At 51.0% G+C, this 17007-nt stretch overlaps 6 protein-coding genes across 6 annotated transcripts; 2 read left to right on the forward strand and 4 right to left on the reverse strand.

The window, feature by feature from the left end:
• Window positions 1–426: 426 nt before the first annotated feature.
• Window positions 427–4824, reverse strand: spt6 (chromatin-remodeling histone chaperone SPT6; the record flags this gene model as incomplete). The annotated part of the gene is made up of 4 exons (XM_056877486.1): window positions 427–677; window positions 736–4387; window positions 4440–4601; window positions 4654–4824. 4 exons carry the CDS (start codon window positions 4822–4824, stop codon window positions 427–429), a joined length of 4236 nt encoding a protein of 1411 aa, XP_056726066.1.
• An 839-nt stretch (window positions 4825–5663) lies between these two features.
• Window positions 5664–7510, forward strand: ste7 (MAP kinase kinase Ste7; the record flags this gene model as incomplete). Its single annotated transcript, XM_056877487.1, has 4 exons — window positions 5664–5967; window positions 6033–6190; window positions 6242–6779; window positions 6839–7510. The coding sequence occupies exons 1-4, from the start codon at window positions 5680–5682 to the stop codon at window positions 7508–7510; spliced, it is 1656 nt and encodes a 551-aa protein (XP_056726067.1). The 5' UTR covers window positions 5664–5679.
• Window positions 7511–8023: 513 nt separating this feature from the next.
• N7487_009758 (uncharacterized protein) lies at window positions 8024–8761 on the reverse strand (the record flags this gene model as incomplete). The annotated part of the gene is made up of 1 exon (XM_056877488.1): window positions 8024–8761. One exon carries the CDS (start codon window positions 8759–8761, stop codon window positions 8024–8026), a length of 738 nt encoding a protein of 245 aa, XP_056726068.1.
• Window positions 8762–9460: 699 nt separating this feature from the next.
• N7487_009759 (uncharacterized protein) lies at window positions 9461–11666 on the reverse strand (the record flags this gene model as incomplete). The annotated part of the gene is made up of 4 exons (XM_056877489.1): window positions 9461–9881; window positions 9934–10100; window positions 10154–11108; window positions 11164–11666. The coding sequence occupies 4 exons, from the start codon at window positions 11664–11666 to the stop codon at window positions 9461–9463; spliced, it is 2046 nt and encodes a 681-aa protein (XP_056726069.1).
• Window positions 11667–12774: 1108 nt separating this feature from the next.
• N7487_009760 (RPAP1 family protein) lies at window positions 12775–14148 on the forward strand (the record flags this gene model as incomplete). Its single annotated transcript, XM_056877490.1, has 1 exon — window positions 12775–14148. One exon carries the CDS (start codon window positions 12775–12777, stop codon window positions 14146–14148), a length of 1374 nt encoding a protein of 457 aa, XP_056726070.1.
• A 536-nt stretch (window positions 14149–14684) lies between these two features.
• N7487_009761 (uncharacterized protein) lies at window positions 14685–16999 on the reverse strand (the record flags this gene model as incomplete). The annotated part of the gene is made up of 2 exons (XM_056877491.1): window positions 16628–16999; window positions 14685–16560 (listed from the first exon to the last, which is right to left on the reverse strand). The coding sequence occupies exons 1-2, from the start codon at window positions 16684–16686 to the stop codon at window positions 14685–14687; spliced, it is 1935 nt and encodes a 644-aa protein (XP_056726071.1). The 5' UTR covers window positions 16687–16999.
• Between the last annotated feature and the right edge of the window lie 8 nt (window positions 17000–17007).

The raw sequence follows: 17007 nt of genomic DNA on the forward strand, positions 1-17007 counted from the left end.
GGGAAGGGCGGCTTTTAATCAAAAGGATATACGAGGTATACGAGGAACACGATCAAATACCAGGGAATGCCAGGGAATACAAGAGAAAATAAAAGAGGGGAAGTAAAATTGAAGGTTGAAACCGAGGCTGATATCACATGGTAGATCTGTCTTAGTTCTTTCAGCCCTTTCAGCCCTTTTTATCTGGGTACCTGGGCAGTCTATACACAGCCTACGTAAGACAGCCTACGGAGTATACAATCCCGTCTCTACACACCCACAGATGTAGGTAACTCCATAAATCGCTTGAAATTCATTGATAATGGTTACATGTCATGCCAAAGGTGTATCAAATTAAAAAAAAAATTAGGAAATTCCATCCCATCTTTTCTGGGATTTTGGGGGGTTTTTTTGGAATAGATAGTACACTGTACAAACGAGAAACACTCATCTCCGGCCACCCTTGCTCATGTTGCTGAACAGCAGCTTAAAGCCATTGCACAGAGCATGCATGTCCGGGTAGGGGTTCTTCTGCAGTTCATAGCCCTGTGGAATCACCTTGACTGGCCAGTTCTGAAGTTGCGCATGTTCGCCTGCCTTGAAGCAAAGGTGGAAGTAACCGGGGTATTTGGGGTTGATGCAGAATGCATACGCCGAGCGGCGAGGATTGGCCTTGGTATAAGTTTCAAGCCATTGATCTATAGGATTGGATGTTAGTTGGATGCTGGTTGGATGGATAAATTGCCAAAAACATACCTGTCTCGGTCTTGCTGCCTTCTTGGAACTTCTCGTGCAGAATCATCTCGCTAACCTTCTTGGCCATCGCTTTGACGTGATTGACGATCAGGTCATCCAGGTCACTGTAAGTGTACCGGCCACCGACCTTGAGGACACGGCCGACAGAGAACTCGTTCTCTTTGTCCAGCTCGAGAACATCAATGTGTTGGTACACACCTTGCGCCACTTTCCAAGTGACAGCCAGGTGATCGTGGCCCCGGGAGGATGGGCGAATGACAACATCACCTGGGCTCTGAGAACCTAAGAACTCCTCGGCCTGGGTGGAGTTGAACGGCCGGAAAAGCGGGTGCTTGATAACACGCATGGCTTGACCGCCACGCTGCGTCTTCTCCTGCAGCGACTCCTTATCGGCTCGCTCCTGCTGCTCGTCCCAATCGCCAAAGCCATGATCCTGGTTTCGATGAGATGGGTGACTGACTTGATCCTCACGCAGAGAGACGTTGCAGGAGAAGCCCTTGCGGTTCAAGAAGAGAATCTTGGCCGGGACTGTCTGGTGGACTTGGTATGCGTTGCGTACAGGGATGTCGTAGGGAACACCGAGTTCGGTCTCAGCCACAAGCACATCAACTCCGCAATCCAATTTGGCCTCAATGTGATCCTCGAATACTCGCTTGATGGCAATGGGCACCACCATACCAGGTGTTAAAGAGTCGGGCGTCTCGCCAGTGAGCATTGTGAAAATATCGTCGGTGCCGAGGAAGACATAGTGCTTGCGCAATTCCTCGTAGGGTTGTTGTAACTCGGCTCGGATCGTCTCGAGGGTGGCACGCTTGCGTTGGTTGAGGTTCTTCTCAAGCTGCTCCGCATACTCCTCCAGAATAAGATCGTTGACACGGTCCTGTGCCTCTTCCCGGAACAGCTTCCGCATGATAGCCCCAGTGCCGTTCTCGTCAGTCTCGGCCTTGATATCTTCCTCGTCCAATTCCAGCGCATCAGCGGCCATCTTACGCGCAATATCGTAGTCTTCGGGATGCACACGGGTGTTGTCCAGCGGATCAGCATCGGGATCAGCATTCTCGAAGTCGATGTAGACGAAACTAGCACAGTTGTTCCAAACCTTGACACCCATAGCCGGGTATGTTGCGTTGACACCAAGCAATTCCACCCGATTGTTTACAACTCCGCCGTTCATGTTGACAATCTTGAGCAAGTGAGCCGCCTTTCGGGGACCAAGGCCGCAGACATACGGTAGGAGATTAGCTGTTGCCGGGTCGGCCACTGCCTCGTTGAGATCAACACCGACCAAGTTGACCATGTCCACCAGGGCGGTTTCCAGCTGCTTGAGAAGCAGGTCCTGGGAGACTAGTTGCTGGCCTGGTTTAAACTGGATGGAGACAACATCACGGCCCAAGGACGCATATTCCTTGAGCGGGCTCTGCAAGTACCGGCCTAGAGCAACACAGTAATGGGTCAAAGGTCCAAAGCCTGGATTGTCACTTCTGGCGCGAGGGCTATTGTGGTACAACCGGGCAACCTCGTCATTGACAATGACGACCTCTAAGGGGTCACTGACCTCCTCATCGTGCTCATTTGTGTAGGATGCACCACGTAAGTCCTTTTGGTCGACAATTTCGGATACAAGCTTGTACAGGCGGCGCGTCTCTGGCGTCATGCCTGAAACACCGATGACATCTGGTCGACGACGATCTATCAAATCGACAAAAGCGGCCACGTTGTCACCATCAGCAATGCCACGGCTCTCATCACCCACTGAAAGATCGATGAATTTGCCATTTTCCAAGACACGGCCATCTTCTTCTGTGTAAGCCCAGTGAATGGGGTCCCGGCCCACCTGACCAGATCCGGTGGAGAGAGTGAGAACACGGGGCACTGTGCCTAAGACCATGCCCTTGGGTTTGTAAGGGGCCTGGTCGAGACGTTGTGAGAACGCTTCGCGGCACTCCTTGGCCACATGGTTCTCACATTCCTGTCGAATGTTTTCCTTTACACTGCGATTGATCAATTTTTCCAGTTTGCCGACGGCCAGATCCAGCACCTCACGTCGAATACGGTTCCAAGCATCAGCAATCTCACTGTAGTTGTCTGACTCGATATCGGCGTAGAGACGTTTGCGGAATTGCTCGAAGTTTTCAAATCGCACCCGGACATCAACAAGTCCTTCTTCCTCAGCCTTGAGCATGCGCAAGAACATCTCTGGGCGACGGGCAATATCGCTTAGCTGTTGATTCCGCAGATATTTGAATTCGGCGTAGGGATGCTGCTCATCAATCCGGCGAAGTCCTTTCTCTGTGCGGAAGCAATCGACGACTCCGTTCATGTAGTAGGCCTGACGAATCACCTTGCGCATTTTAGGGCTGACAGCAAGTTCTTCGGCGAACATCGACTTGGCAGCTTTGAGAACATGCGAACTGTTGGAAAAGTCATTGTCGACAAACTGATCTGCCAACTCTTCCGGACGCTCGGTGGGATCTTCTGTGTATTGCCGGCGGCCTTCCTTGGAGGCATTCTGAGCAAACGCATCTGCAGTGATGCCAAAAGCACGTACGAAGCCATAAGCCTTACCGTTCCGAACTCGCTCGAAGAAAGACCTGCCAGTGGCTTTTCGGCGTTGTGTTTCTCCAGTAGCCTCGCCGTTGACCTGGTTGAGGTCCCGTAGTTGTGAGGAATACTGGAAATGGATATAGTCTTGCACATCTTGGAGTTCCTCCATGGTCGCGGCCGCAGCAAGTTGATCCTCGACGTTGGAATCATTCACGTTGAAGAGACTTTGCAGGTTGTCGTATGTCTTTTTGATTGTACCACGCTTGTCGACCAAAGCGCGGAATTTGAGATCATGATCGAAGATATCCCATAGATCAGTCATATTGAGGAGTTTCTCGGCGCGGATGTTGTATTGGCCGGAGTCGTTGTCGGGATCGGCGCCATTAGCCATATCTTTGACAGCATGAATCATGTAGTCCTTGCGATGCTGAAAAATGAAGGGCACTTCCCAATCGTCCGTAATTAGGAATTCTAACATTTTAGCAACAGAGCGCTGGAATGGTTCGCGCAATTCCGGATCCATGCGCTTCTTGAGCAACATCAAGTTTGCGATCCAGACTGCCTCCTCCCGGAATTGATCCTCGGACAATGTTACATGCTTGTAGGGCTTGCGAGCAACCTGATGGCGTTCGGGTTCGTCGAGGAGACGAATTTCGTTATCATCCTCCGTCAACATCCTCTCAGCCAGTTCTGATGGTTCAAAGACATCCTTCAAGTCTAGGTGACGTTCTTCGGTTTGCTTGTCTGCGTCTTCTTGGTCTTCCATTTGGAGTGCGAAATCGTACTCTGTACCATCACCGAATGCAGCGCGCATATCATCGAGTGCATTTTCATCCAAGCCTGAGGTATCAGTCGGAATCAAGCCGGTCTTGTTGACTCTAGAGGCCGGCGCAACCCCAAGGTCATCCCGTTCGCGTTGGGCCTCGTCGTCGGAGAAAGTATCCTCTTCAATAAAGTCGTCCATCTCATCGCGCAGACCGCGGCGCTGGCCTGGCCTAGCATATTGTTGCGCTTCCTCCTCTTCGTCAGAGTTGAAAATATCGTCGACGCCTTGGGACGGTTGGTGGCTCTCGCGATCCTTGCCTCGCTTCAAGCGCTTAAACTTTGACTAATATCAGAGTATCAGAATCCTGTCAAATTATGAGATGCAGCTTACATACCTCAGTGGCTGGTCCACGGTGTTGACTTGGACCATGTCCAATGAGTTCCAGATCTTCTTCATCAAGATGCTCTTCTTCGCGAGCAGCGCGCGGACGCTTCCTGTGTTTGCGAGCGGCACGTTCGTCTTCTTCGTCCTCATCGACAATGAAACCTTCACGGACCTAAACATTCAGTTAGTAAAGAGATAGAGCCTGGTGAAAGGTCGAAACTCACGGCGCGAGCAGCCTCCTCGTCGTCTTCTTCTTCGTCTTCCTCCTCGCTCGAGTCATCGTAGTGATTGGCAGTACCTGCGCCCTGGCGGCCATCGGCATCATAGTCGTCGGCGACTTCCTCATCTTCGTCATCCATGACCGCCTCACCCTCGATCAGGTCGCGAAGGCTCATCGTGAAGTAAAGATCCCTATTGCTAGGGACCGAGGAGAATGCGGTTACGGATGAAAGATTCAAGATACAATTGCGTGAATATGACACCAGGTAGTGCCAAGCTCGTTAAGACGGTCAAAAGTAAGTCAGGGAGGGTGAAATTGAAGTAATAGTTGTCAAGAGGAAGAATCACGGCCATCGGCGAGGAGAGGATGCGGGTGGCGGTGATTGGTTAGTGCTAGTGTGGCTAGACGCTAGTCCTATTGGGGTAGCCTAATTGTGGCTTGCCCAGTTCATGTCACGTGCTGATGTCTTTGTGTGTGTACATCGGACATTGTACATTCAACGATGCCCTGGTCGGATCCTTAATATGCATATATCGCTTTGTGGTATTGATCGAAGGTCGAGACTATCGAACATGCCTCCGTTTAAGCATTACCAACCATCACATTTAGCCATAAACCCCGTTGCGTAAATCCACAAGTACCCAAAGCTAGCCCAAAGGACTGGTGGAACCCCCGAAACACTTGTCGTTTCATTGATGATTATAGTGGCTTTCATAGTTCTTGAAGATCATCTCTCATTTTCTCCCTCTCATATTCCCCGTAAAAATTCAACATACTTCTGTTTGGCGCCGACCGGCACATTTTGGTCATAGTTAGTCAAATCGACGCGCCCGCAAGGTCCAATCAGCGTCGCCAAGAACATCGCAAGGTGATATCGACTTCCCCGCTGTTAGCTCGGGGGTTCGTTCTGACCACTTTGATCCCATCGGCTTGGGTAACGCGGACTTGATATCACTTAGGCGACTGGGCTCTTCGTTTTCTTTCTTTCACAACTTTCCCCTTGTGCAACTCCCAACCCCTCCAAAGCGCCATGACGGACCCGTTCCAGGCTCGGACATTGAAACGCAAGAATGTCAAAGGCCTTGCTCTCAATGCAGCCCCTAAACCCGCCTCCAATCCTACCGATGGCGATGCACAAGCCCCTGGACTTGTTGGGAATAGCGAAGTCAACAACACAGATACGCTCGAAATCGGACTGGAATTTCGCCTCGATCTTCGCAGTGAAGACCTGGTCACATTGAAGGAACTCGGCGCTGGAAATGGAGGTACTGTTTCCAAAGTGATGCACGCATCCACAAAGGTGGTGATGGCTCGAAAGGTGTGTATTGTGCATTGTGTGTTTCTGCTTGTTGGCCAACTCTAATTTCCTCGTCTCCCCCGCAGATTATCCGTGTGGAGGCCAAAGAGAACGTACGGAAACAAATTCTACGAGAACTTCGAGTCGGACATGACTGCAACTGTCCAAATATTGTCACTTTCTATGGTGCATTCCAAAACGAAGCGAGAGATATTGTACTATGCATGGAATATATGGATCTTGGGTAGGTGGACCCATTTGGGAAACAAAGAGGATATACCTGACAGGCAATTAGATCTCTCGACCGCGTTTCTAAAGATTTCGGCCCTGTTCGAGTCGATGTGCTGGGGAAGATCACCGAATCCGTCCTGGCCGGTCTTGTCTACTTATACGAAGCCCACCGCATCATGCATCGTGACATCAAGCCGTCCAATATCTTACTGAACTCCCGCGGTAACATCAAGCTCTGTGACTTTGGTGTTGCTACCGAGACAGTTAACTCGATTGCCGATACATTCGTTGGCACTTCCACATACATGGCTCCCGAGCGAATTCAAGGAGGCGCTTATACGGTTCGTTCCGACGTGTGGAGCGTGGGCTTGACGGTCATGGAGCTGGCCGTTGGAAAGTTCCCCTTCGATCACTCCGATTCTGCTGCCGGAAATCGTGCTAGTGCAGGGCCGATGGGTATTCTGGATCTACTCCAGCAAATTGTGCATGAAACAGCGCCCAAGCTGCCCAAGAGTGATGCCTTCCCGCCTATCCTACATGACTTTGTTGGGAAGTGTCTCTTGAAGAAACCCGAGGAGCGCCCAACCCCACGAGAGCTTTATGTATGTTCATCTCTCGGTTTTACCTACAGCTCTTTTTCACGTTTACTAACTCCTTCCAGGACAAAGATGCCTTCTTGCAGGCCGCGAAGCGCACACCAGTCAACCTCGAAGGGTGGGCAACGAGCATGATGGACCAAGAAAAGCGCAAGTCCTACTTGGGACCACCAATACCAACATCGCTCCCTAGAGAGTCCTCGACATCAACTTCAAAATCGACATCATCTCCCGCCGCAGCACCCACATCAACCAATATCGGAAAACCCCCTCTCGTCAGCAAGCCAACACGGACTCCACAGCAGTCACCATTCCCGTCAAACCCAGTATCAGGCGACATCCCTCTAAGGATCGCCAACGAGGTCCCATCCAGCCACCGTCACTACCCCCAGTCCCAACCCCAGCCTCAATACTACTCATCGTCCTCGTCCCGAGCCACGCGTTCCCCGCCACCCCCCTCTCTGGAGCACCTCTCGCTGGAGGCAAACGATGAAAATAGCAGATCTGGTCGTCGCGCGATGCGTCAGCACCTCAACGAGCCCGTTTCTGCTATCGATGCCCCATCTCGTCCATTCATGAGCCCCCGCTCCGCTAGCTCCAACAACTCCAATCCCCGCACGAACCTGCACTCCACGACGATGCCCATCCGCACTGCGCCTCCGAACGGCCCGCCTCCCGCGCCACCTGTTTCAACAGGCGGAAACTGGCGCATCCAACCAGGAACTACACCCCGGTAATGTGGTGATGACTAGTTAATGTACTCGGATGTGTCTTGGGTCTATTTCCTTTCGATTGTCATGTTTATGTTCAGACAAGCCCGCATATACAAACGAAAAACCGCAACACTATCTCGGCTTTGGTGAATGCGCTATTTCCTTGCTGTGTTGTTCTGTCTGGAGTGTGGTCATTGCGCTCTTGATGGAACAAAAGGAGGAGCCAAGGCAAGCTGCCCTTACAGCGCTTTCTTTTTCTTCGATCTATGAGTATCTCTCTCTATTTTTCTACTTTCTCCTTCACTTCTTATTCAATGACTCTGCTTCGATTGAAACATCTGGCAACGAACCCTATCTTGTTCATTTCTGACTCTGTCCTTATCTGCTGGGATGTCTTCCTGCATTACACGGCGTACATAAATACGTGCAATTTCATACTCTTTCAAACTTTGGTAGAAACATCGGGATATGCGTCCCTTCGATATAACTTTCCAATAAAGCACATATATATCCATCAATATAAATTCCAGATTCCAGTCATCCAACGTGGGTAAAAATCTCGAGCTGGCTTGTTAGGATATTCTGGCCCAGTCTTACGCCGAGTTGAATGAACATCCACGAGATATGCAGCAATGCTAAGATCTTGACGACAAGACGACCATTGTTATGGTCATCTAGGGAATCCTGCGGCATGTAGGGTAGTTTGTCGATGATACCAAGCTCACGGGCAAGGAGAAACTGGTTCGCATCTACCACGCACAGATTACCACAGAGAAGAGTGAGGTTTCCAACCCAGTTCGTGTACGACATGTTTAAGATCCTTTCTTTCTTTAGGTAGCCTTGGGAAACGATGATGTTTGCTTTTTCGATGGCAAGGATTTTAGATTTATCCAATGCCCAGTCAACCTTTCCAATCGCATTCGAGACCTTCTGCATTGATCTCTGAAGTATCTGTGGGGTTTGTATTCCCTCTGGGAAATATTTTATAGAAGGTAGCTCTTGAGTACCGGCGGTAGTATCAGAATTGACAAACTGGATAGGGAATCCACCCATGTTGGCATAGTGTATAAGGGAGTCAGACCATGGGACGCCATCTCTATCCTGAATCTCTGCAAATCGGTCCTTGAGCATCCTAACAGAGGACACAGCACTGCAGGCCCTCCTGAATGCCCACTCTGGGACGATAATGTTGATCAACATCCATTTGAGTTTACTGGAAACCCGCGAGCCTGCCGTCTCTGGGGGATATATACAATTGGTGCGGAATATCTGCATTCTGCCAATAGCCTTGGAGCTCTCGAGTCAAGGGGGGTCGCTATTTTGATATTGCGCGGGGGTTTGTGTATAAGACCAAAGTGCTATGGGCGCAGCAAATAGTTCAGCTGTTGCAACTAGCCGTTCTGTACAGCGCGTCAGCATGACTTCTTTTGTTCTCTGTGGTTATTGGTTAACTCAATGGTGTTGGGCGGCTATGTAAAGAATGGGGGTGAAATCTATAACACATAGGGAATATAAATATAGAACGGATTAACCCTTCTGCTTCTCGTATGTAGAGCGTTTATTTAGGTACCTGTTTACTTCATGAGCTACCATATCACATATTGGTTCATATTATAGAACATGAAACACTGCTATTGTTTTATAGAAAGAATCAACAACTAAATAATAGCATAACAGACTCAATAGCCGAGGCGGCTGATGATAGCGTAGTCTACAATATTTCATTAGAAGAATATTGAATGACTGGCTGAAAATTGATATATCCAGCCATAACGAGGTGTACATAAAGAGCTCATGTGTTCACAGAGCAAACGGTTTCTCGGGACCGACAACAACGAGAAAAAAAAAAAAAAAACATAGAACAGACGTAAACCAAACCCATGAGCAAAATGATAGCGCAAATGAATAAGCCAAACAAAGTCATAAAGCTCTGAACACCAAACGAACCCCATAACGAATCAGTCAACATGTTCTCTATTTCATCATGAGCTCTGGGCCAGCTAGCGGACTAGGAGCAGGGGGTCCATGGACAACACTCGGGGTCGATGGTGCAGGAGCAAGGTCTGGCATCGGGATTGGTATAGACGACTTTCCACCCCGTGTGCTGTTAGTCCCGCCGCGGCCAGAGGTCCCAGTGCCGCCACCACGGCCACCACGGCTTTCCTGGGCAGCAGATGCAGTGGTAGCAGCACGATCGCTGCCGTTATCGGCCTTCTTATTGCCTCGCGGACGGCGCGAGGTGCCACCCCGAGAGCCGGGTCCACGCAATGGCAGGCCGGTATCTTGGGAGACAGGCACGGCAGCTGCAATAGGAACGTGTGGGTGCGAAGTCACGGTCCGACTCCGACCCGTTCCTCGGCCACGGCCACGGCCACGTTTGATTGTACCGTCGGCACTGCAAATAATTAGTAAACATGTAGTAAGAAAGTAGTAGCAAGTGGACATACCGTTCCACCTGGACCTTTTCTCCCTCCGGAACCAGTGGTCCACTGTAGACAAAGAACCCATCCTTGCTGGCAGCAGCCTGCTCCTGCCACACCATTTCGGTGTCATCCACAAATGGATCATCACGGTCATATTCCTCGACCTTCTTGCGTCGCTTCTTTTTCCATCGCTAGCCTCCGATGGCGCACCGTTGGTTCCTGCACCAGTGCCGCCCATGGGAACATCGCCATCCATATCACTATCACGTTCCGCATCGAGGCTCAGATCCTCGTCAGCACTCTCACCAGCAGAGATTCCTTTGGCATTTTTATCATTTCGTTCCAACGCGGCCCCGGCAGCTGCCACACGAGCCATGCGTGCCTTGTGCGCGGCCAGACGAGGGTGCAATGCAGCGAAGCCATACTGCTCTTCTGCAAGTCGTGCAAAGTTGACAATCTGGTTGCCCTTCTGTAGCGGAACATGAACGATGATGCTGGGAGTGCCACGCGAGTCAGGCGACTTTGAAGAGTCATCCCCTCCGCCGAACAGCGCGTTTGTGATCAAGCCAGATCCCTGAGGCAGATGAGGGGCTTCTTTGGCAGGTCGAGCTGGCTTGGGGGATGAGGCCTTTGATGCCGGTGCGGTAGCTGTACTCTTTTCCTTTTTGGCGCTGGGCGTGGAATTCTCCGTGTGGTCGATTTCCATTGATTCAACTGGTTGCTGTCTAGGCGGAGTCGGCTGCACAGCGGGTTCGGGTTGCGCTGGAGGTTGAGGTTGGCGCACCGCCGGCGGAGACGGTTCCAGTTTAGGGGTTTGTGATGGCGTGGGCCGCTGCTCAGTAGGTGGGTATGGGGTGGTGTATGGGGTGGACTGCGACATGGCCTGCGGGATATGCATGGCTCCACGGGAAGAGGAAACGGGAAGGGGCGATGGTGCTAAGGACGGATGTGAGGGTGTGGAGACCATCGCAGGCGGTGCCGGCGAAGACATGCCGGACACATGGCCAGAGGAGGAGCGTTGAAGCGTGTTGTATATTGGTTGAGAGTTCTGGGCTGGTGGGTCGATAATGCTTGAGATCGCTGGCGACGCACTGGCACGATAACCATTGCGAGGGGAGATTGCGCGAGCGGGAGGACTATATGATGGTGCTGGAGACGGATTGTCAAACGCAGAACGAATAGGATCGAAGTTTTGTCCGCTGGTTCGTTGAGGTGGTGGTTGCGGCACTGGAGGTTGCGATTGCGGTTGTGGACGAGAAGGTTGCGACAGCTGATACGAGGCTGCTGGAACTGTAGGGGGGGTGTGGATTTGAGTATGAAGTTGGAGTATGTTGAGGAGGTTGAGGAGGTTGAGGAGGCTGAGGAGGCTGAGGTTGGGGAGGTTGAGCTATTTGAGTAGGTTGGGTTTGAGCGGGCTGAGGTAGAGCGGGCTGAGCAGGTTGGGGCGTTGCAGGGGCGTGTGGAGGGCTTCGGGCGTCTACTGGAGCCCTCGTTTCCTCTGCCGCAGGTTCTAGCTTGGGCTTTTTCCGGGAAGTAGTGTTGTTTGATTTCTCCCGTGGACGACGAGGAGCCCGTGCCGGTTTTTCTTTGACTTCTTTTGGTTCCTTCTCCTTCTTCTTGGTGTCGGGGTCGTCATCCTTCTTACGACGCGACCGCCTGGCGGTACCGGAGGCACGTCGGGCGCCTGTGCCGGGTTTGACATCAGTGCTAGTAGACCCTTCTTCTTTAGGTATACCCATATTAGGAGGATCCGACATGATTGACAAAATCACAATCAGTAAACTGAAAATCAACAAATTGATGGAATTTGGTTAAAATCGAGATGAGGATGAGAGTTGAGTCGAAGTGGTGAAACGTGTCGGGTATCAGGTCGGCAAACAGAGATTGGGGGGGAAAGAGGAACACAAGAAAGATAAGATGGTGACGGAAGAGAGAAAACACCAAGAAAATGCGGGAAAAGCAGAAAAAAGAGAGGGACGCGGAAAGGGGAGAAGGGGAAAATGTCAAGAGAAGAGAAGAGTGGAGAAATAAGAAAGAAAGGGAGAAGAAGAAGAAAAAAAGGGAAAAAAAAGGGAAGAAAGGGGAGAGAGAAAAGCAAGCAAGATTGGAATTAAAGCACATTACATGAAGTACTGGTTAACTGCTATTTGATATGTCAAGCTCTATACAACTTGGAAATATGGGGGAATTACTACAGAACTCCTCTATAGAGTTATCATAGAGCTATACCTCTGACAATATTGATGTAGAATTATATTTAACCTGAGGTCATTGTTGAGTATTGGAGATCATATCCATGATTCTCCCCTGCGGATCGCTTAGCCTAGAACCGTAAGTTGTACCTGATACAGGAATGGCTTCATTTACCGAATGATCTCATGTTCTTCAGATCAGGTGTTCACTATTATCTAAGATTTAAATATCTGACTCTGTCTTCTTATTAGTTTCCTTTTATAGATAATACGAGTTAAAGTAGTACATGTATTGATACTGCTTGTGTATTCCAACGGAAGCTTATGATAGGTACGACAAATATCGACTTCCATGTTCGTAAAAGCTTTTGGCTTAAGAAGAAAGGCAGGATAGATAATATTCTTCTTTCTATATCAGTCAATGTGAACGACCCAGCCAGTATCCAATTCATCATCTATAACATAAGAAAGATCGATGCGAGCTGTACAACATATAGATGCCGCGGATCAATGTGAGGAACCAAATTGGGACTAGCACATCCGCCATCTCCCACTAGCCCATTCCGGTTAGACTATTCTGCAGCCCCATTTTAGCTTTGGGAGCCGCATCCTTGGATCTCCCCGCGCTGACATAACTTTTTTTTCCCCCTCCTCTTCACCTCAGTTACGCATCATGGCTTTTCGAGGCGAACGCTTCCTCCTGGACTTAGATGAGGAATCTGGTGCCCCAGAAATCCCTTCTCCATTCTCTCTTGTCGGCGAGATTCAAGAACGGGCTCCCTCCACCGCCATTCCCCCCGCGCCTAAACTGCCGACCTTGTCGGCGTCATCAACTGGGTTCCCTGCCCCTCGTCAGCGCAAGCCATCTTCCTTCAAACAGCGACGAACAAACCAGCCCGCTGACCCGGCTCCTGTCCCTACTGAACCGACCACCCAAGATGACAAGAAATCCATCGACGAGGAGAACCGCCGGCAGCTGGCGGCTATGTCGGACGCGCAGATCCAACGGGAACGAGAGGAGCTGATGGAACAGATGGATCCAGGACTTCTGGAACGATTCCTTCGCAGAGCGAACATTGAAGAGGACCAAAAGACCGAATTTGAACCGGCGGCACCCGTGGCCGACGAAGAATCCAAACCGAGGAAATCAGTTTCGTTCGATATTCCTTCGTCTGCACCAGTTTCTGCACCAACCGCCCAGTCTCACTCTCTACCCAAACTACCAACTAAACCGCACCCCCGCAATGAAGATCTCGCTCCATCCGCCCTTCCTCAAGACCTCCACCCGGCCTCTGAACGACCCTCCCTCGACCCAGCTACTATCGAAACCTTCCACTTCCCCCAGCCAACAACGCCGATGCCAGTCCTGGACCCTTCTTCGCCATCTTTCCTATCAGATCTCCAGTCTCACTACTTCCCTGAGATAGCCCAGGACCCATCAACGCTCTCCTGGCTGCAGCCCCTCTCTGCCGACGAAGAAGACCCAGACTCGACGTCACCCTACCACCCAGCCAGCAACGCCATCTCAATGGCACCTTCGGCAATCCGCTTCTCGCTAAGAGGTACCATTCTTGCCCCCGAAACATCACTCTCCCTTCCAACAACCATGGGCCTGCACCATCACGGCGAGGATCCGCATGCCGCGGGCTACACGATCCCCGAGCTGGCGATTCTGGCGCGCTCGACGTTCCCCGCTCAGCGATGCATCGCATGGCAGGTCATCGGTCGGATCTTATTCCGTCTCGGCCGGGCAGAGTTTGGAGAACGGGGCGGTCAGCTGTCCGATGGACTATGGTTTGTTATTGAAAAGGAAGGCATTGTTGCTGGTATGCTTGCCGAGGCCGATGGCGCTGCTGGTCAGACCAAGGGTAGAGATAAGGGCAAGAATACACAAGATGCCGAGGAGGGTAGTAACCTGCCTCTTGCGTCCGGTGTTGGGCGTCATGCTAGTGCTGCTGCATGGGCAGTCGAGGGTATCTGGTTGTGGCAGAAGGGCGGCGGCGGTGATCGTGGGTTGTTGAAGGAAGGCCAGCATCGGTCTCTATAGATGGCGATTTTTTTGCTGCATTACGTTCGATCGGGAAGTAAATAAACACCAGAAAGACTTTTATGAATATAGTAGAAAAATCCATGATAATCTTCAATAATTGTAAACCCTACAGATCTACAGTTTCTAACTAAAATGTCCCATTATTCCCATTATCACTCGCATCCAACTTTGGCCATCCCCTCCTCTACCCACTACGGTTATCGATGTAAGATTCGTCAAGAGACAGATCGGTATCCGCAGTAGAACAGAGACGAAGATGGAACCCCAAAGCCAAACACGAGAATCGCAACGGAATGTTGCATTGCAACATTCAATTGCAATATTAGAGGGTCGTGCAATCGCAGAATTTGTAATGGTCATTGATATATCGCATCCGATACAGAGCTTATTCACCTCCAAAGAAGGAATTTCAAGGCATTGATCTCGCCTTGCGCTCCACCTTACAGCGCGAATAGTATCCTATGATGGAAGAAACGTGAGCACAGCAGAAGCAAGAGACTTGGAGTATGGGTATTAGTAGACTATGACTGAGATTAGGCGAAAACACGAGTCCGCTTCACAGGGCTGCCCATGCGCATGGGCGCATTTCCACCGGCCATACCATTCAGTAGACGACCCATTCCCTCCACATCCAGTTCACCTCGTCGGAGCATCAGCTGGTCGGTGTCTTCAGTTTCCTCCTGTTTCACAGCAGGTAGGGCTTCTTCGACGGATTCTGTCAACTTGGGAGCGAGAATCATGATCTGGTGCTCTGCTGCCACGAGCACATCGAAGACTTGCCGCTCTGCTTGCCGGGATCGGCGTGCTGGTGCAGGTAGGTGTCCAATTGCCTGGAAGTTCTGGCCCATCAAGTTCACGTCCTGGAAAGGAGAAACGCGGCATCGGTTTGAGGAATCAAATGTGCCGGTGGTTTTGACAGCGTTGCGCCACAGAGACAGCAAGTTCGTGATGACCGCGCTCTGGCGGCCGTGACGAAGTAGGATCGACTCGTCGGGCAATACGTCCGAGGATGGATTTGTCTGCAAGACAGAGATTTGGCCACGGTGGGATGGACTGGCTGTGCTCATCGATCCCTTCAGCAAGCCATCTTCGCGTACACGTCTTGTGGATGGTGTCATGGGTGCGAATCGGGGTCGCTGCTCTGTTTCGGAATTGGTGTTGGAAAGTGAAGTCATAATACGACCGCAGACAGCGTACGCCGTCAATGAACCACCTGTCACGCCTTGGACACTCGTCTGGCGGTGTAGTGGGCCCTTAACGGCACCAGGGCCGGCGCCTTCGATATCCCATACGCCCCATTCGCCGTCTTCCAGAAGAACCATAACTGCTCGGCCGCCTAATACCCAATCGGCATCAATGATTCTCTTACGCCGTGGAAGTCCGGTGGGTCCTTGCTCAAAGCCGGGGTAGAGACTGATCAACCAGCGACCTTCTGTGTCGATATTTTCGTAGTCTTCTTGGGGGATCGAAGCCCGCCGTGAGGATTTCGAGGCCTTTTTGACAAAGCAGGAATAAATCTTGACACATCCACTGTGGAATGCGACAAGCAGGTTGGCATGACGGACGGATGGCCATGTGGACGGGTTAAAGGCAATTGTCTGTGCAGGTGCTGGCAAGAGGCGCCGTTGAGATATGATATCTTCTTCCATGAGACGGAAAGAGGATTCCTCGCGGATTGGAATTCGGTGCAGCAACAGCGCACCGCATCCCTCTGCTGAATGCGTGGCCACGAGCAGATCCCATTTACCAAAGTTTCCAAATCGGCCCCGCGACTTCCGCTGGTCTTGCTCATCCTCAAATTCATGACAGGTGAATGCGATAGATACACCTCGTGGAATATCTTGGTGAGTGGTCGCCCCATTGACCGTAAGAGTTTGAATGCGCCAGCTCTTTGAATCCGTCTGTGTGGGGTGAGGAGGCACAAGTGGCAGAGTCACAACTTTCGTTGATAGGTCAGAACAAACAACCGACACAACGATCGTGTTTCTCAGGATAGGTGGGAAGGGATCTAGAGGCGAGCGAGATTCCTCGGGGAGAACTCGAGGCACCGCCACATCCAGCACCCGGCTTCCAAGGGGAATATCAATTTGTCGCAGAATCTCTTCGTACGGAGCAGCGGGATCGACCTCGCTCTCTTCCAGACTGAATTCAACCACGGGCTCTTCTTGCGCTGGTTCAGGTTCCTCTTCATCATCGGAGTCAATAATCATGACTGAATCGGGATCCACATTGTTTCCTGCAGGCTTCGGCTTTGCTTGAGGCCCAGTCGGCTTTAGTTCTGCAAACCGTTTGCCTCCTCTCCACACAATTTTTAACCCAGTATCGTAGCCGTAAATAATGACCGAAGAGCCATTCGGAGCTCGAAGTGGGTAGCCTTTGGCTGTGTGGATGCGATGGGAGAGCGGATAGCTAAAGATTTTGCAAAAACAAGATCAGCGTCAATCCAAGTATTATAACTAAAGCGCATCACCCGTACCTGATCTGCAAGCCATCTTCCCTAGGCCGGACCAAGGGAGTAGTGGGAAATGAGGGCATTGTGCTAGTTGCGATGCTGTTGAGCTACAGGTAGCTTCGAGCACAGGCGCCACAGGGCACCGTAGGGGTGATAGACAGTCGGAGATTTGTAGTCAAAGTAAGATCTGATGGCTGAATGCTTGTTTCTAAACAAAAGCAAACAGAGAGAAGGACGTTAGAGGTAGGGAGAGTGGAGGGTTGCGTAGATGGAGAAAGGAAGTTGTTTTGGTCGGGAGAGCAAAGAAAGTCGATCCAATCCGCGTTCCAGCGCGTCTTCCCAACTTCGACATTCAACCACTCGGCATGTCTTCTGGGCGCACCGTTAATTAATTTTACATGAAT

Source organism: Penicillium crustosum (assembly GCF_028827405.1).
Source record: "Penicillium crustosum strain IBT 35664 chromosome Unknown utg000004l_segment0_segment0, whole genome shotgun sequence".
In the NCBI taxonomy this organism is placed as follows: domain Eukaryota; kingdom Fungi; phylum Ascomycota; class Eurotiomycetes; order Eurotiales; family Aspergillaceae; genus Penicillium; species Penicillium crustosum.